The sequence below is a fragment of the Apteryx mantelli genome, chromosome 21 (genome assembly GCF_036417845.1).
Source record: "Apteryx mantelli isolate bAptMan1 chromosome 21, bAptMan1.hap1, whole genome shotgun sequence".
NCBI lineage: Eukaryota > Metazoa > Chordata > Aves > Apterygiformes > Apterygidae > Apteryx > Apteryx mantelli.
Genome location: NC_089998.1, coordinates 13,445,846 through 13,469,684, shown reverse-complemented (window position 1 = coordinate 13,469,684; position 23,839 = coordinate 13,445,846). Strand labels below are relative to the sequence as shown.

The following is a 23,839-nucleotide window of genomic DNA, read 5'->3' as shown; positions in this document are numbered from 1 at the left end:
CAGCAGACATGTGGCCAGAGGCCAGGAGGAAGGAGCGGTCAGCTCAGTCCACAGTTTCTCTTGAGACTGCAGTCTCGGGAGACATTCAGGTTGAGAAGCTCTCGAGCACTGCACAAAAAGTAGATGGGATGCAAGTCTCATGAGGTCCTGTCTCAAAGCCAAACAAAATAGACTTGAACCTGATTTCTTCACTTTGGGAAAAAGAAAGGAAGTGCTGCCCTACAAGAACATGACAGAGAGCTGGGGTTTTCCACAGCTGTCGCTGACTTTTAAAAGAAAATGGTAATTGCATGCAAACAGTTTCAGTAGCACTTCAGTTCCCCTGAAGGGGAATCCTTTTTTCTTTCAGTTTTTCACAAGAAAAAAGGATTCTAAGCAGCCAGCATCCAGAAAACAGACGTAAAATTCGCTTTAAATTTTCAACTGTTTTTCTTATATTTTGTGACCCAGGAACAACTTGATTTTGCATTACACCAGGAAGTAGGCTCTAGGCTCATGTGCAGCTGGACGTTTTGGAAGAGCTCTCCGTCAGGCTCAGACTTAAGCTATTCCTACTCAGCAAAATACAAACTCACCTCCTCAACTATTTCTTAATGATGTGAGCACCACACAGAGCAATGAAATCCTGCAAAGAGATGGTTTCATCTCACAGCTGCAATCCTAGGATGTGCTTTCATAGGCAAAAAAAGCCAGCTTATAACCAAATGTTTACTGATTGACTTTTTTTTAAGAGGACTAGGAACAGTGCTTGGTTAGACAAGTTCTCTGAGAAGACTCCCCCTCCTTTAATAGATATTCAAGCACTTCTCTCGGTATGGTTTGGGCTTTTATTTAGACATTGTCTCTTGCAACTTCATGCTCTGAGCACTAAAATATATTTCCGATTTTCTCCTTTGCTTAACCACTTATTACTAGCTGTACTGTCTCCAAGTGTTTTAATTCTAACCAAGGGATTACACAGGACTGTTTTGGGGCTGTGGGTTGCATTTTCCATTATGGGAAAGAAAAAAGGGCTTGTGTAATGAAAAAGCCATCTCTTCCAGCAGAGCAGTTTCATTTACCCCAATTGTTAAAAAGTGGTTCAGTCTCCACTGGGAAAGGGGAAAAAAATAGAAGTATGTCTGAATGGCCATGCACTTCTTCGCTAAGTTCAGCACTAAAAACCCCACACCCATTTGAAGCACAAAAGGCTTTTGCTATTTTGCAAGTCTGTGAGCAATAACCTGGAGAGAAGATCGCAGGAGAGCGGCCTGTTATCGCCTCCTGACGTTTCCTGGCAAATTCTGTTATCTTCCAGATGAAAACACCATCGTAGGTGGAAGCTTCCAGGTTGCGGATCTTTTCTTCCATCTCAGCCATGGCCAGATCTTTGAGTCCAATGCTCCTTTCCAGCTGCCGAACCTGCTCAGTGGAATACATGGTGCAGCCTTGTTAGAAACACGTACTGCTGCGAGACCTAAGAAGGTCAGCAGACATTGGAATCTCCTTCAGGCCTAATCTTTAGTAAGAGACATACTCCAGATATGACAGGGGTCAGAAGAGGGAAGAAATTTATCATCATTAGCTAATTCACTAAAGCTTCTTTTTGAACCATGTCATTCTGGATGAGATGCATTCATACAATTCAATGCCTGAGCTGGAAATTTTCCTGCAGTGAACGGAAAAGTCCTCTCAATGAACAGTGTGTTTCATTAGCAACACAAAAGATGATGCTGGGAAGGGAAAAAAGTCAATGTTGTGATAAAACTAGACTGAGAAACAGAAGAGCCAACACACTGCCGAGAAAAAAAAAAACCCAAAACTAACATGGTTAATCACTGCTAGGTAATAGGATTATGTCTGTTTTGGCAGATCCCTTATCAAGAGAACACAGGTATGCTACAAACTGCAAAACTTCCAGTCACCAAGACACAAAAGCAGCACTCAGCAGGAACTGCGCGAAAACACACCAGCTGGGGCAACTTCTTCACACTAGCCCTCCATACCATGCTGGGTACAACACTATACTGCAGCATCAATGACTAGATTCCTTTCGAAAGGTCCAGAAGGAGATTGTGCCCATGAAATCAAGAAGATTCAGTGAAATGCTCTGTTTCACAGGAACCCTAAGAACAACTTAACATGTGCATAACTTGATTACTGACAGAGACCTGAATGCTTTATGCACATCAGTTTAATGCCCACCTTCCAGGAAGCTTGAGGGCTGGGCACAGACACAAATGATATTTTAGTTCTGTCTTCAGATTTATGAAGATTCAGGGCTACATTGCTAAGAATTGCTAAAATGAGATGCTCTGATTACAGGAAAAGTGAACTGAAAATGTCTCTGAGCAGAGCGCTGGAAAGCCCAAGCCAGTGATTACACACCTGGTTACTCAGTGTTTCAATTTTCTCCTGGTCTAGTCGATGTTGCCGACTATATGCTTCAGCTGTTAGAGATACTCTTTCCACCTCGCGATTGAGCACGCAGACAATGTTCTCAAAGGTCACTGTTTTCCTCTCGAGGGCCTCACACCTTCCTAGGAGCTCCAGGGACTTGGAGAGCTCTGACTCAGAGCACAGAGCATTTGCTACCAGTAGTGGGGAGTTACTTTGTGATGAGGAAAGGGCAGGATGATGCTTTAGGCCTCCAGATGCAGTCTTGAGGCTCAGCACAAAACTCTGTAGCATATACAGATGCTCCTCCAAGCACTTGCTTTCATGTTCTGATAGCTTTTCATTTTCCACCTACATGAAGAGAAATACATCCCATTCAGCAAGCTCAATCTACGCTGTCACCATCCACAGAACAAATTCCTCCTCTTGAGGTCACAACGTTAGCTTAAAATTACAAAGGGGAAAAACCAAAGAAAAATAGTTAAAAAAAATGGTTGTTGGAAAGTTTTTGAAGAAAAGATGCATTCACATACAATGATGGATGTTTAATGTTTCCCCACTTGTATATACTGTTCTACTCCGTCCTCCTTCATTACTTCCCACAAGGGCTCAGTCGGAGTACCAAAGGACAAAGCCTCATGTAATTCCCCTAAGGAGGGCTGTACATCAACATTGCCATTAGGAGCTGGGAAAACTAAGTCACATGGAGAAATATCAACTAGGCCAAGCTATGGCTGAAGAATAAGGCACCAGATGCTCAGTTTTGTGCTTACAGCTATAAGCACAGTAGCCACAAGGAGTCTCAAAGCACTCAGGGTATTCCTCCAAGGATAATATTTCCTTCTGCGCTAAGGATACAGTTAGTTCATTCTCTGGATACCCAAAGTCTGGATGGCAGATGATCACTTATGTATGCTGCATTTGCAAAGGGTTTAAAGCACCACTTTGTTCAAATATCTGAACATAAATATCTGTAAGAAGTTGGACTACAGCAGTGTGCAGGTTATAACTAACACTGGAACTGAAGACAAGTCCCTAGAGAAACATGAAGAGGCAAGCCCTTACCATCTCAGCACATCCGACAACCTGAAATCTGCAAGGCACTTTACATTTGCCACAACTCTTCACATGGTCCTGAAACTAGAAAAAAAGGAAGATGTGTTAAACAGATCTTATGCATCCCAAGTGGCTCCCTCTTCATCTCATTGAAATCCAGAAAACTGAGGACAAACTAGAGAACAAAGACATCACTAATCACTACTTTTCAAAGTGTGTGGTTAAAACTGGACACTGCCTACCATTAGGTTCAGCTTTCACTGTAATTTACATATAGCACTGACACCTGGAAGGAAGGTTCCCCCCCTTTTTTTTTGATGGCTACAAGGTCTGGCTCTTCAAATAGGCATGCAATAAAAAAAACAAAAAAAACCCCAACACACAGTAACAAGCATAATACATAGCACATATTAGGGATGCCGAGTAACAAACTTAAGCTTCATTGAGCATAGAGGAAGGGGGAGGGATGAGGAACAGCCTCCTGAAACAGATATCCATTTACTTTTGTGCAGTTTTCAAATTATACCTGAGCAACAACAGGCATGGCTAATGCAAACCACCTGAAGGCAAGACAGTTTGAGAACGATGTCACTTCCCAGCAATCCTGCCAGTCTTTGCTAGCACTCCATTTTATCATGCAAGTCTTAAAGCTTCTTCCTTCTTCACTGCATCCTCCCTTGTCACTTCTGGTGTCATTGTGTCTGAGAACTGTTCGCACACTCTATCCAAACACATGACTTCATGTGACCCAGGCTGGGACATGCCACAGCTGGGTATTTTCACTTCCAGCTCAACATGATAAACCTGAGATCAAAAAGCCCCCTGGTGATCCTGCCTGAGTATTCATAGTAATTACTGCAGATACACCTGTGCAAGGAAAAATTATCTGCCACATCTAGTATCCCCTTGCTAGAGCACAGAAGAGCACCACACCTCAGTCAACTGAAATCTGGCAGCTGCCATCAAGAACAGAGACCAATGCTGAATATTTTGCTGGAGGAAGTGCCAAGAGCCCCCCAGCCTCCAAAATGAGTCGTTTGGGTTCCCACACAATGTATGATTAACGGTAACAAGCACTGGCACATTATCATCTTGTTTTTGATACACTTCTCATCACTAGATATCAGCGGTCTATTCTGAACAACAACTATTTTCCTTATTTAACACCTACATCTGCCATAAGAGATGTCAATTAAAGCTGTTTTTAAAGCACTTTTACAAAAAAACCTCCTAGATCCATCTGACTTTCTTACTTAATGAGTCAGGTTACTCTGAGTTATGGGCTGCAGGACTGGAGCGCAATGTCTGCAGTTAGTCAGCAAAAGGTTGGAGAGAGATAAAAGAGGATGTTAACATTTAAACAAATGACAGATCACCTGTGCGAATCCTAGAGGCACAAGCCTAGTCTCAGCTGGACACCCACTTCAGACTGCGGACAAGCAGATCAGTATCACAGATCACAGCACTAAGTCCTTAATTACACTGGGTACTCTTTACTCATCTTTTTGATGCTTCTGTTTTCCCTGTCCTACTACAAAAGCCTTTTGTTACAATACTAAAAATAATTGCCCGTGTCAGGCAGGACAGTTACAGATGAACATGCTTTTTGAAGATGTTTCCGAAAACTTTGATTTTTAGACTTTTATGTCCTGCCCCAGGAGTCAGCAGTGTGGAGGCACTATTAGAAATGGATGATTTATTAGAAATGCATTAGTTTAGCCACAGAGGGGATCGCTTTCCCTAACTACAACAGTGGTTGATATAGTTGCTTTACACAGAACAAATTACGCTTTCAACCAAGGAGTGTGCTTTTTCTAGAAGAGTCTATGTATCCAATTGCAGTAAATATACAAGCCAAAGTTAGGCTGCATTACTAGTATTTAATGCAAAACTACAAGTGCCTGATTAGTCATGTTCGCTAGTATTGTATCAGTCTTTTGAGCCTTATGGAAAGGTCAAATCTGTACAAATGGCAGCCACTTAATTGTTTTCCCTGCTCCACTCTCTTATGGACTTGGTTTTCCTTCCAACTCTCCGAGAACTCCAGTCACAGCCTGTCAGGACCCAAAACACCGCCACCACATACAATTTGCGAATGGTCAGGTACCTTCTCTCGTGGAATCTTCTTTTTCCCACAGCCTTCACAAGTCAATGGAAATTTAGGGCAGACTTCATCATGAGCCTGTAAGAGAATTGACAGGAGACTATTTGGTCATTTAAAAAAGAGTTCCAGTAAGGCTGCTACGATGAACACAATTCAACATGTATAGTTCTATACTTTTAAAGAGGGCTGTCCTCTAACAACATATTCTTAAATCTTGGTTGCACTGATAAGTCTGTATGCTGACTCATTCCTATGATCTCCAGGCTACTAGAGTTTTGGGTGTCTATGTAGCTTTCTAAATCTCAGCCTCAATTTAAAGGTTGCTAAAAATAATTTTAAGAAAAATCAAACTACTGCTTTGATGGACAAGATAATCAGCAGGAAGCTCCATTCATGGCTCTGCCAGGAAAACACATGTTCAAGCAGGTTAAGTGAAATAAGCCACTATCTCAGTAAGATAATTTGTATAATTTTTCCACTGTAATGGTTATCAGTTAACTGAAGTAAGAATTCAGAGTCCACTTGTCACATGCTGAGCTGAACTGTCTGATAGTGTCTTCCCATGCAAATCAGTTCGCTAAACTATTTTTCAAACAGAAAGAAAAATATTTTAAAACAGTTTCATTTAATAACCCCTACACACGAGTACCCACTCCTGCAGCAAGAGCACATGATTTGTTTCGTGGCCAGAGAAGCTGAACAAGCGATCCCAGCAATGCAATACTCTTGATCCTCAGCAGATACGAGGGCCAGCAATACCAGCTAAATTGGGAATGCTAGAACATCCCCCTGCTTTCTGTATCGTTTCCGCAGTGCTGAAACCTTTCTTTCCACACCAACTACTTGAAACAAGTGAGCAACTTCATACTTTGCTTTTCTAATTAGGGTTCCAGAGAACTGGTTTTGCTTTTTTGTCCAAGGTTACTTGATGCGTCACCGTAAATTCCATTAATACGCAGTTCAAAATTCAGATTAAAAGATAAGCATACTGAACTATCCCCCCATAGTAGGAACAGAAAAAAAAAATCAAATATTCAAAGTAGTTATGTGAAATCAATTGCTTGGAAAACTTGGTCACATTCATTCTGTACAAACTTACAGCATTAAAACAAGTTACTGTTTGGAAGGGAGGAGGAGGAGAGAGAGAGAGAAAAAAAACACACACTAGCTAAAATACTGTTACCACATCAGAAACTAGAAAGTGAAACCCATTAGTGGCTCAACTCTGGCTGGTTAGTTACTCTCTCCTTTTTATATTTTAAATGAGCAGAGTCAAAAGATTTGCTGCACTGTCCCTAGAAAAGCAATCTCCCAGCCTGCGGTTCAATTGGGCAATGCCACCTGCATATATGGATACCATGCATTAGTGCCATTCTCTACAAAGGAAATTCATGAGGCAGGGTGCCTTTCTTCATCCCACTTGCACAAGGGGGTTGAACCCTTTCTTCTACCCACCTATTGCTCTCATGTTCTAGAAACAGCAGATATCATCTTCCCCGCGACCCACAAAATGCTGGCATAAGAACAGACGCTATGGTCTGGCTGACGGAAGGAAACTTCATTGTAAATACAGCTATTTAAAAAGGGGGTATTTAAACTTACCTTTTACTGTGCCAGTTGCTATGCATTAAATTATTATGTCCTCTCAAACCAGCTTCATGTTGTCCTCCCCTCTCTCCCCACCTCCCAGCTATTCTAAATACACCATAGAGCATTTAATTTCCATTTAAACTCCCAGTAGCACCAATATATTAACTACAATATAGACACATCTCAGACGTATACCGAGTTTGCAGGAACAGAAAGGGAAGTGGAAGTTAAACACTACTCTACAGCTAAGCTGAAACTGCAGCCAGTCCACATGTAAACTGTTCTTAAGACACCCAGAAACATTAGCTTTAACCAGCACAGATTCAAATTTCTAGACAAACATTTTTGTAAAAAACAATTTCTAGCTCTTCTGGAATCTCCCCTATCCCACCCCTGCCCCTTCCCTCTCTACAGGGGTGTCAGAGAAAGCTGTCTAAACAGAGATAAATGCTACAGCTGCTTGAAGAAATCCACCCCACCCAGGAGTCAGAGTGGCATTCAAGCTTGATCCGCTGTACTCCACTCCCCCAGGGATGGAGCAATCCTGGTGTTTATAGCTCTCCCAAACCCACGACCGTGAGCCCTGCTGCCCCAAGGACAAGCCTCTCTGACATTCAAGTGGACACCTCAATGGTTTTAGGCAGCTTTTGGAAGCCATCACTCTGAACAGCCTAGATAAGAGCAGTCTCTCTTCCATTATGAACTTGTCCTGAGAATAAAATTAGATAGGGGTAGGAGAGATGAGACAAGAATAAAAGAATCAAAGCAGAGCTGGAAGACACTGGTCTGACTCAGACCTTAAAGACTACTCTCCAGTTGCCTCAGGACCGATTTCTCACCCATCAGTTGTAAACCAAGGCACAGAGCAGCCTGCAGATCAGGCCTCCAGAATGTAACAGCTGAAGCAGAAAAGTAAAACTGGGCAGTTAGTAGTCTCCACAGTAACGCCTCGTTCTTCACACTCAGCTAAACCCCCAAACCGTTGATTAATCCGAAAAATCAATTTCCCTCCCTAAAAACAAAGAGCAAGACAACCCAGTAACACCTCTGTACAACGCACGCAGGTTATGCCTCAATCAGAACAAGTGGTTCTCTATTAAGTTCAATTGAGAGAACAGGAAATCAGCTAATTAAAACCTTTGGAAGGACCATGATAGTCCATGAGCATCTGTTCAGGGCGCACATGCTTGTGGGTTACCATTGCAGCTACTCAGTCCACCAACGCCTATCCATGCTCTTTTCACGAGCAGTGCAAATCAGCACTAACGGAGAATATTCAACACTTTTTTTCCCTTGCCTCTAGGTCCCAGACAGCCAGGCCTGCCTGTGTATGTAGCTGCATGTGCACATGCTGTAGCTCTCGTACCTTAATATCAGGAAAGTAGAAAAGCGATTTGCAGTATTTGCAGTTGAGGTTTCTCTCGGGGCACTCGCGCTCAGAATGGCGTTCCTTTTCATTCAGTTTGATCATTCCCTTACATGCCTGGCACTCAACCAGCATGAACAGGCAGTTCCCTTCATGGCAGCTCTGTGACAACAAGAGCAGCACATTTCAATACAGCCATACAGAAAAGCACGGACACACACACACACATATGCAAAGAAGATGGTTTCAACAACACAAGTTGATCCTGTGAGATATGTAATGAGCATTTCCTAAGGAATGTCAGGATGGGCTGCTCTGCTGGGCCTGCATAAACAAGACAAAAGGGAAACCTGCGGTTTAATCTGTTTGTCATTCGGGATCTCGAGGCTCTGATAAACTTGACTTGAGCCATGGAAGAGGGTACTGTTTTCCCCTGTTCACTCTTCAACTCTGCTGAAAATGATTATCCTTGTATCATGGTGGCAGGACAAGATGTGCAGGTGCTCCTCAGCTGCCCTGTTCAGAACGTGCCATGTTAATGCAAATCCATATTTGTGGAGGCTTTTCAACTGCATTGGGCAATCTATTAGCATGAGACTACGTTCCCCTGCAGCTAAGGGGCAAAGCAGGCAGCTGAGAAAAACAACCTTTGAAACAGCTGCCACAAGATGCCTCTGCCAGAGCCCTGGCAGGAAGGTTATCAAAAAAGGGCTGCACAACTCATCTCCACTGCAAACATTCTCCCACGGCTGCAGGTTGCTCTTTGAAAGCCATTAGCCCCCTTTGAGCACAGCAACAGCAGCCCCAAGCATTCACAGAGCTGAAAGGCCGGCATCAGGAAGGGAGCAACTAAAAGGAAGGAAAATTAACCGGAAAGCCAGGAAAAACCACTGCGGTGGAACACAGCACAAGAGACAATGCTGGCAGAGCTTTGACAGTCTTTAGCCCGGATTTTGCCACATCTAGCAAAAGAGTCCTTTGGCATCTCAGCCTAGGCATATTAAAAAAAAAAGAAAAAAAAAGCAAGCTTTAAGTTGTAGAGAAAACCTTGAAAACTCTTACACCTCCAGGGTAAGAGTTGCCTGTCTAAGTTTAGAGGAAACCTGAATCACTTGTTCCAAGATGCATGATTTGTCTCATGCACCTCTGCCAGGCCCCCAGAGACTCTAAAGTCTCTGGGAGAGGAATCTGTCACAACATTCAGATACTTTGGAATTTCTTACTCTTCTGAAGTCAAGGACATACCTTTTTGTTTCCTGTCTTTTCCTTGTTATGGAAACTCTAAGGAGAGACCTGCTTGAAACCTTCCCCACAAAGATACTATTCTATGGAGCAAGCAACACAGGGCTGGAGAGCAGGAACCCGATTTGTAACAAGCAGAGCAGAGTGAGAAAGTGGACTTTCTAAGAATGTCACATCAGCTAATGCCACATACAAATCCTTCCCTTTGCTGGGACATGTTGGTGACAGACATCCAAGCAAGGCCACGTGGCATTACAAATAATTAAACCTCAAAGAAATTGTCAAAATCAAAGATTAAGTTCACATCAGTAACTGCTTGCGGCTTTGAGCTTTAGTTGGGCATACGTGTGACAGTGAGGGAACAGGAATCCATCACAGCCTTAATTCTGCAGTCCAACACCATGACTTTCATGTAGGTTGCATAAACAGTGGCAGAAATGATGCCATAGGTTTCGCAAGGGCCTCGCTCCCTTATGTTTTCAGAACAAGCACCTTCACTGTAGAAGAACTTCTGCTTTCAGCATTTTTTGGGTTTATTAATTGGTGTTTAAGACTGATTTCTTCAACAGACGCTTGATTTGGGGTTTACTGGTAGGATTTCAAGATGGTGTGTTTCCTATGTCGAAGAAGCATTTGAAAGCAGTAGTTTTATAACACATTCCTAAAAACAGACTCTGGCTTTGCCTATTTGCCTTGAACTATAAGAATACTAGGCTCTGGGACACTCAAGGAAGCCTTCTCCAAATTCTTGTGTGTTTTATGACCTCCACCATTCCAGAGAATGGATTTTGCTAAGAAGACTCTAGTCTGAAGTGGCTGTGGGGATGGATCCCCAGAACATTTAAGTTTTAGAATAAAAGCCTTGGACTGAACTTGACTTGGTCTCAGCAGAAGAACTTGCTCTTAGGCCAGAGGAGCACAAGCTGGCCTAGGCCATGTAGAAGGTTGTCAGTCACATTCAACCAGCTGCAGCCCTTGCATCATTGTTACCCCTGCTTCAGATACAGTCAGCTTGATTTTGCAACAAAAAGACTAAAGCTACTTGCCAAGGAAATCAAAAATTGCTACACTGGAATATACTGAGTCTTAGTACACAACTGTTCGATTCGTAAGGGATGTTCAAAGGAATTACAAATTTTTGATCCAGCGATCAGCTCCACAAGCCTTCTAGGCTGCGATTAACAGTTGCAGTCACAGTCTCATGAACAAGTGACCAAGATGCGCTGTTCATATCTAATGAGGTCACAAACTTGATCACTGGGAAATGGAGTCCAATCATGACACCATGCTAATGCCACCAGGGAACCGTACGTTTGTAAAACTGATTTGAATTAGCCTCTGATACTTATTTCTGGCAGCCAAGCACTATTATTTGCAGCACGAAGAACTGCAGTATTGATGGATGTGCTTTAAGTGTACTAAAAACATTAACCATGCCAACCAATTTCCAGGAGAGTTATTGGAAATATCTCCCTTCCTTTAAGGAAAGTTTTCACCAGCACACAAAGCTTCATCTTAATCACTTAGATCAAAATGGACAACCTTAGGCTGACACTTCTCAAGAGTTAGCTTGACCTTAACATTAAGGAGGAAGTTGTTGATACAGGCTATAGTCTGTGGTCCACAAACGATGAGCAAAGACAGGCAGAGCCCCCACTCTCAGACTTCACAGAGGTGAGTCAGCCAAGGCTGTGACCCAGAGATGTGAAGGTGTGGGCCTTACACAGAAGTGTCGTCACAGCATTAGACTAAGAACAGCACAGGCATTCAGAAGAGGGGAGATGAGACAAAAATTACAACTGGGACAGATGCCTTTCACACACTGGGGAAATCAAGCCTGTGGTGAGCAGCTTAATTTCAAACCTAATCTCTTTAGTTTGTCAAAAGAATTGAAAGTGCCTCTTTACCTCAGTGGGCTTTTACACAAGTGAGTGTATGTGATCATGGCTTTGGCACCTGCCTACTATCTGGAGTCCAGCAAATTCCTCACTGATAGTGAAATGTTGCCCCAAAACTCTAAAAGTTCTGCATGCAAACTAAGATTTCAAGGGGGTTTTCATCAAGGCTTAGAAGGGACATGTCACTAATCTGAACTTCAAAGTCAGCAAGTTACAGCTTTACATTTTCAAAGGGGCAGAAGCTAAAGCTTTTAATTAGGTGGGCCACCACAATAACACTGAGCTGTTTTTAGAACCAAGCACTAAGAGCAGACCCTCTACAGCTGGGGCTTTCCAACCCCCTCCCACACACATTTTCTGGCACTCCCTGTGGCTTACCTCCCACAATGCGGGTTGGACAGGAAACAAGCTAGTATCTAGGCAGCCAGCTATATAAACTCTACTTCAAGGACTGTAAGGGAGGCCAACTTTTGTTTGTGGATCTCAGCTCCAGTTCTGGAAAGTGAAGATGGATCAGATTCTTCTTTCCAAAGCAGGGACTCCTTTTGGTCATCTTTACGTGCAAGTGCAGGGTATTGTAACAAACATATCCTCTCCAAAGAAAGTAAACTGACCTCTGGGTATAATGATGTTCAGACTGGAGCTGGCTGCAAATGGTACTTCAATGCCATACCACAACCTGGAGCCAAAACCCTCAGAGAAAGACAATAAATGCTGTTCCAGATTTTAAGAAGAGAACCCTGGTTTCCCTGACCCTCCATATGGCATCGCCAAGTATGCTTGCCACAAAGCTTAAAACACTGCATCTCATGCAGACAACAGTGCTATAAAACTACATTTCAAAGAGGCAAGACAAGCCAGCTGAAGTTGCTTCAAAGACCAGCAGCTCTGTTCTAAGCAATATGCAAAAGCCTGAAGCTGAAGTTTTCAGCCTAAGATGAAAGTCACCAAAAACAATCAGACATTCTTAGGAACATGGCTGGAAAGAGGAATCACAAAACTGTGAAGCGTCATGAAACAGGAGACACTTCCAGGTCCTGGCCCCCAATAACACATTCTTGAAGAAGGAAAGTTTTCTCTACAGAAAGTGTAGTAGGTCTTCTGGATCATCTCTCAGAGATCTGTAGGAACATATGGCAGGAAGAAATTGCCCAAGTCACTTTGTCCCCCTACTCACAGGAAGCCACACAAGCCCAGAAGGGTCTACAGGCATACTCTCCACCACACTGAGCTTTGGAGTAATGTTACTTAAGTTCTGAGTTTTGCATCCTGCATGGTCTTTTAGGCTTTAGTTAAAGTAAACTTTTCAAAGCCAAGGTGACAACTGACTACAAGTGAAACACATCCCCTTCAATTTTGATTAGAATAGGTTATCACCACAGATGACAGTCACCTAACCTCATTAGCTGAACTCATCTAAGTTACTAGCAAAAAAAACCCAAGCCCCCCATACTGCTTTCTCTTTCTCTCAAAACTTAAATACTGTTGTCAGAATTACAAGTTCAGATCCTGCAGACAATTTCATTTTGTTATTTCTCAAATAATTTTTTATTCCCCAGGATGAATAGGGCATCGATAAAAGCTCTGTTTGTGGTAACAAATGAAAATGCCATTGCTGACTACGTAGACACCTCTTTGCAGCCCCTCTTCTCCTGTTCCAATCCCAGTTAAAGACTCCAAAGGCAAGAGGGAGGGGAAACCCATTATATTGCCAAGAACTCTGTGGATAATCTAACAGGGAATGTCTTAGCTACCTCTCCAGGTCAGGCCTGCATGACCTGCAACTACTGAAGGCATTTGTTTACCTGACCCAGCAGAGGCAGAACAAAACCTTGTTTGACTTGGGTGACAGCAGTGGCTGGTAGCCACCAGCCATCAGGCTGAGAGCAAGCAGAAGCCATGAAGCTGAGGGTTCTGCACTGCAGGTTGGGAGGCAAATAAAGGGAGTTGATGACATGGAAGGCATAAATAAAGGACATATGAGAACTGAGGATATTTTGATAAAACAGAAGATAGACATGGGGAACTGGAGGTACTGCAATGCAAGAAAAGAAACATGTTTCAGTGCTGAGGAACCAAAGTGTTTAAGACCTCCACCACCCATATAAATATTTATATGGTTCCCCCAAATTCCTCTACCTGGTTATCACAGGACTTGTTTTCTTGGTCTTTTCTCTTGCTCTAACAGGCTAGTTTTAGTCTCTTCAGTTCTTCTCAGATTTTCCACCTGAATCTAAAGCCTCCTGACCACAGCTTGCTTTTGTACATGTACATTCAGTCAGACTGGTCAAGAAACCTATATATAAAAAGAGGTTACAGAAAAGGAAAAGTCCTCCCACCCCACCACAAAATACTTTACCCAAATGGCACTACACATACACTAGTGCATCCAAAGTCAGAAAAATGCCTTTATAAACCCACACGTTCTAAGCACTTTATTTTGTACACTTCACACAGCTTTGAGCAGAAGTGCAAATCAAGTCCAAGGAGATTTCACTCTTTCCGTTTTGCATGTCCCCTTGAGACTTGAGCTTTGATAAGGTTGAACAGAAAGCAAAACTGAGATTAATTTTTTTTTATTTAAGATTGAAGAGCTAGAGCTTTTCAGCTGCAGAACAGTTTTTTCTCTTGTTCGTACCCTAATAAGATCAGCAAGCCAGAAGTGACAATATCTCTTGATTTATAAGTGGATAGCAGCCAAATGAGTGTGTCTCAATACGAACACTGCACAATTTTTAAATGAGCAAACAATGAATTAGCTTTTAGGGACTTTCCATGTCCTGTCGGAAATAGCACAGCAAGGGACTTTCCATGGTGGGAGCGCTGAGCTGCTGCACGACGTTACACACATTGCTGGCTACAAATTCAACAGTACTGCACAAGGCAAGCCATACAGTACAGCTGTGACACCAAAGCAATGCTCAACTAACAAATCTACCCTGTAAAGCACTGCTTAACATGAGGATACAGTAAGCAGGAGAGACTCTGGGTGAACACATTCATTTGATACCTCCTTTCATCAATCCTCCTCAGCCACACATACCATCTCTTAAGCTCCAGACCATATGAGGATGGCCAGGCCTGATTAATTTCCACAGCTGTTTTGGAGGCAGCGGGGATGAGAGATAACACAAGCCAGACCCCGTCTCCTCTCACCAGTTCCCAGTCAAGAATGACTTTTTCCTGAGAGGGCACAAAATAACATTACCCTTATGAGCGCTGAACGCCACACACACTACGTTGAAGAGACACAAAGCTCTCTCCTACGATAAACCAGCTAATACTTCTAAGAAATCCCTACTCTCCTTTAAGTCACAGAAGACTGACTTAAGACTAGCAAAAATTGTGATAGTCAAGTTCAGTGCTGCAGATCTGCAGCCTAAGAACTCTGGAGTAGCACCTCTCCAAAACGTACTTTATTTTAGCAAAATACCTACCAGAACATTTTGAAGATTATGTGGAGAATAAAAAAGGAGGCACAGTTTCATCAGTTCAGACATTCTTAAATAGTTCTGCCTAAGATGCCAAAGCGCCACACTCACTTGCAGCCTTGCAGGAAAGGAGACTTATGCCATGACCACTTGCAGCCCTTTGAAACTGCTAATCCAAGCACCAGCTGGGCCAAAGTTTGCATTTGGACACTTGTAAGATCACACAGAGAGAGGACCTTTGGCAGCTGATAGTTTCTGCTGAGCCCTGCAGGAACTACTCTTCAAGGGTTTTTTTGAAATCCAGGAGAACTGAAGTTCTTAAGAGCTCATCAACCACAGCACCCTGTCAATAGCACTGTAAGCTGCTGACAAATGTAATTTGGTTTAGTCTAATGGAGATGAGCTCACTTACTACGGTCACCATCTTGAACACTACAGCAGGCATGAGATTCGTCTGTTAACACCGCTGGTCATACAGCCCAAACTAAAGTGTGCGTCAAGGAATCTGCAGGCACCAACACCACAGTTTGAATCTGGAGCCTCAGTGAAACACACTACCCTGAAATGCTCCTCTAGAATTCTCTTTATTGGAAATCTTTCAGTAACCATCAGTTTTAACTTTTTAATTTAACATTTATTCAGTCACACATATTCACACCACAAGCCACTCATGGAGCTAAGAATGAGGGTTTCAAAGCAGGAGACATGTTTAGCATCTTACTTCCACCTATCTTTGGACTAAAATTCTAGCATAGAGGAGCTGAAGGCTTTAGACAACAGGACAAGGAAGTGCAGGTGCAGAACTATTTCTGTTAACATGCTCAGGAAGCTAGGCAGAAAACTCAGACATGATCCATAGCTGTGTTGTTTCTTCCTGCCAACCTGCAACAGCATTGCATATAGAATCCAAATGTTACACTAGACAGACTGAGGTTAATCTTGGTTACTAACAAAAGTCCATGAGCCACAGGGTTCAGATCTTAACCTGGGGAAAACACTGGGGGGGGGGGGGGAGTTTATTCCTCATATCTCAGTCCCTTCACTTGGTGAGTCATCTGTTCCAAGATGGATGACAAAGCCATTCTCAAGAGCACCAAAACTTCTCAGGTGAACTTGCATTTGTTCCCAACTGCCAACACATTTTAACAATGCAAACCTGCACAGCAGAATTGACTTGCTGGGAAGCATAGGGAAGCACACCACATGTAGGGATCCACTGGTCACATCATATCCTCAGAGGTGCGCTAATGGCAAACAGATCTCAGGAACTACAATTCTCAGGAAGAATACATTTCTCTCGTGAGGCCTGTTAGCCATATATATCCTAAGAACCAAATGCCCTAGGCCAGGCAAAGACTGAAGAAGGCCTAAATTAAAGAGCTGATGGGCTCCTCAAGAAGAGGAAGGGTGGAAAAGCTGTCCTGTCCAGCAGTCTTGTGGCACAGACACCTCAGAGTGATCTGTGGCCAGTCAGTGAATGCCCAAACCCACTGCCCCAATTCTGCAGCTACCACAGGGCCCAGTAGCTGTGAGAGTCATTGGCTGGAAAGAAGCTGCTTTCCCCAGGCTCATGGCTCTGAATTAAGTTTTAGGTTCACATAACACAGCAAACTTTGCCACAATCTAATTGCACAGCACAGTTTCTTGATGGTTTGCTTGCATCTTTTACAGCAGAAAGGAGTGTGAGATCGGGTGACGGGTTCTCACCACCAGTAATGTGGTTGGTGCCTGTGATCACAACCAAACTTGAAATTCCTTCAGCCCAGCTGATGCTCTCAGCAGCGCCCACAAATCTGGCTCAGTCAATAAATCTCTGCAAACTCCAGGAAGGCCCTGCTTACAATGACATACACAGAGGTGAAACCTCCCACCATCACTGCCAGCATCAGCATGGACAATTGAAACTGCCTGGACTTTCCCTATCATCACACAGACAAAAAGGAAAGAAAAAGCACAAAGACATTGAAAGCCTTGTTTTGATCTTACCTCATACTCTTTAATAGTCCCTTTCCAAGTGCAGCCATCGTTAATACAGATGGCAGGCAGGCTTTCTACCTCCCGACGAGCTGCATTGTCTGGGAAAGCCTGGAACAGAGAGAGAAAAAAAGAAAAGAAAAAAAGAAAAACAGTTAAACTGCATAAATTACTGTGGGATTGCAGTTTTGGTCCAGTCTCTTGATTCTTTATGAGCATTCTTAAAAAAGACTCCTCCCAAACCACTTGCCACATCATATCCTCAGAGGTGTGCTAATGGCAAACAAATCTTTATTACAGTGTTTAAATAGGCCACCTCCATATTAACATGACCTGCATATTAGAAGTTGAGGAGTCTACTACCACATTAATCATAGCTTTCACTACTGTTAATAACAGAATATTTCTTAAGAATAAGGAAATCTCAGAGATTGTGTTTTACACAAAAACTGGAAGTGGTATCAGTGAGTTTGTTTTTATTTTTTAAAATGAGTTTTTACTTACTGAGCTTGTTTCTAAAATAGAAATTCCTTCTTCATATATTCCCTCCTGAATACAGATGGCACACTTTTGAGGTCCAGAACTAGCAGACAGAAAAATAATAATCAAACACAACAGAAGGAGATGACAACATACTAGTTCATGATTCAGCTACAATGAAACTGCTAATAACTTTGTAAAACTAAAGGATTTTTTTTTTTAATATTTTTAGACCACCACATAGAACCTCTGCTCATGTGCATCTTGACACCCATTTCTGATTATAATTTTTTTCTTCTCATGATTAATTGTTTTGTTCAACTTCCCTCACTTAAAGGCAGGAGTGAGTTAAAACACAAGTAATTTTTTCTGAAGCCAGAGTCCACTTAAATTTCTTGCATTTTGGCACAAGAACCATATGAGGACTTTTAGGAGCAAATTCCTTCAACAGCTGTTAAAATGACTGAAAGATCAGGTGATCTGCCTGGACTGTCAATCAAATTGCAAAAACAATCCAGGAGATTCCAGAAAAGTGGACTTTGAAGCAACCCGCAGAATAACACAAGCAAGCCAGAGATTACACATTCCCTTAAAGAGGACCTGATCATGAATCTCCAAAATAAAAGACAGCTTCCCTTACTGAGAAGCCACTGAAAATAAGACGTATCTTCTTTTTTGCTTCCACTTGCTTTTAATCATTTTGTTTTCAGACTGAAGGCACAAAAGTTACCTTATAATTTTCTTCAGACAATAGGAACAGTAGCGATGTCCACACTGAGCTTGAAATGGCCTCCTCAGTATATTCTTGCACTCTGAACAGAGGTATTTGACCTCCAATTTAGTGCCCAGTATCTCCTTTGAAAATCCAGGCTGGTTTAGATCCAAAGAGCCAGGTGGAGTAGAGTTTGCTGCTGCCATGGGAGCCAAAAATTCTGGCTGTAGCTCAAAAGCCTGAAAAATAAAAATATTTTCCCTGTTTAATTATAACTGGATGATGGCAATTTTTCCACATAAACTGTACTAGTCACAGCATGCTACACTGGCACCCAAAACCCAACACCACAGGTAAACATCAACCTAAACCATGAGACTGCCATAGTCAGAAATACAGGAAAAAAAACCCAAAACCTTACACAGTTAACTTCAGAATTAAATCCAAGACAGGGTGAACAGATCTCATTAAAATCTCCCATCCAAGTGAGTTAGTTGAGACACAGCCTATTCAGAGAAATCAAGGCTTCCAGCCCAAAACAAAGAAAAATACTTTTCTAAAGCTGAACTCATCAAGAGCATAAATAAATCACCTCTGTCCACCAAAAACCTGTAGGCACCAAGTGAGATAGCCAGAGCCTACCGCCACATACTTTCATATCTGTCAGTTAATACTACCACGTGTTTTCCTATCTGTCAGTTGTCAAAGAGGAGGACTGTAACTCTACACAGCCCCAGCAGTTCATGTGGGTCAGAGGGAGAATCTACACAAGCAGCTGTAGGGCCAGAATGTACTGACGATGCCCAGCCAGGTGTATGGGGCTCTCTAACGGACTAGAAAATAACGATGTGAAAGGTACAAACAAATCACAAAGCTAATACGGGGTGGGGGGGAAGATCCATCTGCCTTTGCTACTTCTGATGGTCTAAACGTGTGACTCCTACCTTTGTGCACCGCAACTACACCCCAGAGCAGTCTAAAATGTGTAAGATAGTACATCCAGATAGTTCCTTTAAAATAATGCAGTTGAAAAAGCAGCGAGCTTCACTCAGAGCTCCAAATATTTTACGTCTCAGGTAACATTAGACTTTTGCCTATCCCAGGAGTTGTTAAAACTACAGCGCCACCAGCATGCTGATAAAGTGATCCTAGAACAGGGACAGCGGGAATGATGTTAAAGTTCACTATCCACAACCAAATTCCCCCCCCACATCGGTACACGGGCAACCTTGCTCCTGTGTCTGCTAAAGGGCCCCTGCTGCTACAGCCATCTACATATCAACAGCTGCGTCAGCGATCTGTAGCATACAACCAGAGTGAGTGTCACTATTTTCCTGCTGCATATACGTAACCAGGTCTTTAATGCACTAAAATTTAGGCTGGAATGATCTCTGGATGTCATCTGCTTCAACCTCCTGCTAAAAGCAGGGCTAACCTCTAAGTTGGATGGGATTTCCCAGAGTCATAGACATTCAAGTTTTAAAAGTCTCCACTGATGAAGGTCCCAGCAGCTCTCTGGAACTCTGTTCCACTCTTGCAGGGAAGAACTTTTTCCAACTTCAAACAGACTTTGAAGAAGCAAGAGGATAACTGGAACAAGCAACAAGGTGTGGAAAGGCACGATAGCAAACGGCTCACTATGCAATCCAGATCTTACATGAAACCAGTTTAGGGCAAAATCCTACTCTGAGCCGGAAGCATTGCAAGAAAAGGCAAGGAACATCTCACCTGAAGGACACCTCGCTGCAGCAGAAGGGGCCTATTAGGAAGCAGTCATTACCCAACCCAGCCTACCCAGGCATCAATTAACCACCTTCCCCCTTCCTTGGGGTCAGATTACGAACGCGTACGAGGGGCAATGCCAGGGAGGAGGGCAACTCCAGCTGCTCTCCCATACCCACGCAGGGCCGACCCAGAAGAGCAAAGCCGCACAGGAAAGCACCCTCGTTTCGGCGCTGGCATTTGGTTAGAAGACAGCGGCTGCCACAGCAGACGGATTATAAAGAGCCAATAAGCTTAACAGCCGGCATCTTCCACGTTTATCATGACCTCCCAGCGTGGGCGGCCAAGGCAGAAGCGGAGGCCGGGTTTGATCCCCAACCGGGCGGGAGCGCCTCAGCCCGGGCTCGCAGCGTGCCAGGACCGACCAAGCAAAGGCCGGTGGCCCGGCTCCTCCTGCCGGGGACAGCGAGGGGCTGCCGCCCTCCCGCGGCACCCGCCTTCCCGCCCCGCCTTCCCGCCCCGCGGGCCGGCCGCGGGGGACGCTCTCGCGCGCGCTCGCCGCCGACACCCGGGGTCACGCGAGGGAAACCGGCCCGGCCCGGCCCCGGCCCGAGCGCGGGGGCGCGGGCACCGGCGGGCCGGGCCGGGCCGGCCGTACCGGCGGCGCCCGGCCCGGGAGCAGGAGGCCGCGAGCATCGGCCCCAGAGGGCAGAGCCCGCCCGCTTACGCCGCCCCGCACGGGCCGGGCCAGGCCCCGGCGGCCGCCCCGGAAACTCCCCGTCCGCTTCCCAGCCGCGGCCCGGCCCGGGGCCGCCACCACCGCGCCCGCCCGTCCGCGCCCGCCAGCGCAGGCGGCGCGGCGCGGCCCGCGGCTCCCGGTGCCGGCGGCGCGGCGCGGCGCGGCGCGAGGGTGGGCCCGGGGCACCGGGGCGGGGCAGCGCCTCACTCACCGGCACCCTCCGTCCGCGCCCGCACCGGAAGCACCCCCGGCCCCGCCCACCGGACACGTATGGCAGGCCACGCCCCTCAGGAGCCGTGCCACGCCCCCAGCTCGCGCAGGCCCTGTCTGGGGGCGGGGCCAACAGCCCGCCACCCCTCCCCCGCTCCACCCCTCTCCCACCCCATCACCCCCCACAAACTGACAGCCCTCCCTCACACTGTAACCCCCCCACAGTCACCCCACGTACAGACAGCCCTCCCTCACACTGTAACACCTACAGTCACCCCCCACAGTGACAGCCCTCCCCCACACTAACACCTACAGTCACCCCCCCACACTGACAGCCCTCCCCCACACTGTAACTCCCCACAGTCACCTCCCACACAGCCCTCCCCCACACTGTAACACCTACAGTCACCCTACACAGACAGCCCTCCCCCACACTGTAACCCCCCAGTGTCACCCCACACACACTGACAGCCCTCCCTCACACTGTAACACCTACAGTCACCCTACACACACTGACAGCCCTCCCCTGCACTGTAACCCCCACAGTCACCCCACACACACTGACAGCCCTCCCTCACACTGTAACACCTACAGTCACCCCCCACACACTGACAGCCCTCCCCCGCACTGTAAACCCCCACCCTGTCACCTCTCTGCCATACTGACACCCCACACAGTCATCCTTCCCTCATACTCTCACCCCTCCCCCAGTGTCACCCTGCTGCCCCTGCCTGGCACCCTGCTGTCCCCCTCCTTCGGTCACCCCGTGCCTGCTGGCCCCGTGCTGGCCCCGGCCCCTCCCCAGGCCGCCCCGCGTGGTGCCCGCTACCCTGACCTGCCCCTGCCGCCAGCAGCTCCCTCGGTGCCCTCCCGCCCCCGGGCAGCCTGCTCTGCCTGTCCCTGCAGCCCCCTCCCCAACGCAGCCCCCTCGGAGGAGCCGATCCCTTTCCCTCCATAGCGTTGTGTCCGGAGCAACACTGGAAGCAGCTGCCCCAAAGCGTGCACAGGGACACAGGGGGCCCCCAGAGGGAGAGCAGGTCCTGTGAGCCACCGGCCGCCGGGGACCCCAGCGGCCCCCAGAGCCACCAGGGTGAGGCGTGAAGCTGCCCCTCTCCCAGCACAACCGCGTCTCTCCAGCCCTGCAGAAGGCCCCAGCTCGGCATCACGCCCCGGCTCCCCAGCTCCTGCTGTGGGTCCCCAGGCTCGCAGAGGTGTGCCGGAGGGGACAGGGGATGGCACTGCCACTTCCCATGGGGACCTAGAAGGCTCCAGGACAGCATCCATGTCCTCAGACCTGCCAAGCTGGACACGGTCCCCTCGTGGGTCTTGCGAGCCCAGGGGGCCTAACCCACCACCGTCTTCGAATGCCACACGTATCAAGTGCCACTTATAAATATATAATACATGGATGATGTGGAAGGGTTTGAAAAGTCCCAGCCAGTCATAGCTTCCCTGCTTGCAGAAGTGCTTCCCTCGCACACCCCCAGCTTCACCGCTACAGCGCGGGGCAGAAATTCCCCTCCTGCCCTTCCAGGAACCGCCGCCCCCAGCACGGCTCGGGGCCTGGGGACACGCAGCAGCTGCAGTCTCACCACATTATTCAGAAGAGAAACGCTAGCTAGGCAGAATGAAAGTGAATACTGAGGTCTCCGTTTCCTTTCTCTATTCCCTCATGGATGCCAGCTTAAGGAAGAAGATACTTATTGTCCCACTACTGGTATTTGGGGTCGCCTAATTGAAAGTAATTCCCAATACTTCCATCCATCCATCCTTGGCTGACAAAGGTGCCACTGTTGGATCCCAGCTACTCAGGAAAATACAGATAGCTGACTACTCTGCAATAATTTGGGAGCTGTACTCATACTTTATTTCCCCAAAGTGGAAGCACAAAATCAAAGGGATCTGCCTAAGAAAGTCAATAATTGATGTGAAAGCGCAATCCCCATCTTCTGTCCCCAACTCCAGGCTATGCTACAAGCCGACACCGCCTCAGACTGAACTTCGCCGAGCCTTCACTTGGCATTTGGGAATCAGGCAGATGTGGTGCAAAGCAGACCTGTGCTAACATAAGCTTCACATGGGTCTGATAGGGCTCTGGATCACACATTGTTCACAGAGGGTGAAACCTAACCTCATCCATATCACTGGTGGGATTCCCATAGCTCCGGAACGGCCTCTGTTTCACCTCATATCAGGTCCACATGTCAGACCCTTCCAAACAAAAGACACTGAATGTAATTCAAGTGATTGTAAAAAACCCTCTAGACTGAGCCTTTTGCTATGGGGTTTTTCATTCAACACAGCTCAACTGGGTAGTGGTTAAGAGAACCCAGTCTTACTGAGACAAGCTGAAAGTCTCTTTGACTCTTAGAAGAGAGATGCCCCCATCCCTAACTGCAAAGAGAATGATAGGGACCCAAAAGTACTCGCCCTGCTGGGCTGGTCAAAACCAGGTGGCTAATCCAGGAGAGCGGCCTGTGTGCAGACTTTGCGTTCACAGCCTATTTGCCCAGGGGATCTCCTCCTTCCCAGTGTTGGTCATGTTCAGTGGCAGCGTGTGACTCTCAGTTGTAAAAACCGCCAACAAAAAAACTTCCTCAGCTAAGAGGAGCTGTCTCCCAGCCTTACAACACATGCTAGACTAGGTACACATCACATAAAGCTTTCACAGCCTACTCTGAGACAAGCCAGCTCTATCCCCAAGTGAGACTAGACCTTTAGAAGTCAACACATCTGATCACTTTGAAAAACAAGCGTTGCTCACCTACCTTTGCACAAAGTGACATTGTCCACTGTTCATCCCAGCCTAGAGGGTCAGCTCGCAGCATAGAAGTGACTTCTCAGAACTGAAAGTAGAAGTGAGATGCAGCTGGAAAGGAGAGACAGTGGCAGACTGGTTTCATTTTAATAAAAGATGGTAGGGGAAATGAAAATGCTTA

At 45.8% G+C, this 23,839-nt stretch overlaps 1 protein-coding gene across 10 annotated transcripts in view; it reads right to left on the bottom strand.

Moving 5' to 3' along the window:
• The window catches only part of TRAF2 (TNF receptor associated factor 2), a 35,064-nt gene that overhangs the window by 8,319 nt on the left and 2,906 nt on the right, over window positions 1-23,839 (bottom strand). For 6 of the 10 annotated variants that reach the window (XM_067309179.1, XM_067309178.1, XM_067309176.1 and 3 more), the window contains 9 exons: window positions 23,669-23,746; window positions 18,248-18,468; window positions 17,542-17,620; window positions 17,050-17,148; window positions 8,493-8,654; window positions 5,540-5,614; window positions 3,442-3,516; window positions 2,368-2,727; window positions 1,224-1,401 (listed from right to left, as the gene is read on the bottom strand). In XM_067309179.1, the coding sequence (XP_067165280.1) occupies window positions 1,224-1,401; window positions 2,368-2,727; window positions 3,442-3,516; window positions 5,540-5,614; window positions 8,493-8,654; window positions 17,050-17,148; window positions 17,542-17,620; window positions 18,248-18,468; window positions 23,669-23,728 (1,309 nt within the window). In that variant the 5' untranslated portion in view covers window positions 23,729-23,746. Of the gene's footprint in view, window positions 1-1,223; window positions 1,402-2,367; window positions 2,728-3,441; window positions 3,517-5,539; window positions 5,615-8,492; window positions 8,655-17,049; window positions 17,149-17,541; window positions 17,621-18,247; window positions 18,469-20,901; window positions 20,933-23,668; window positions 23,834-23,839 lie in introns of those variants that run through there. The other 4 variants (XM_013954482.2, XM_067309183.1, XM_067309184.1 and 1 more) reach the window with 4 other exon arrangements.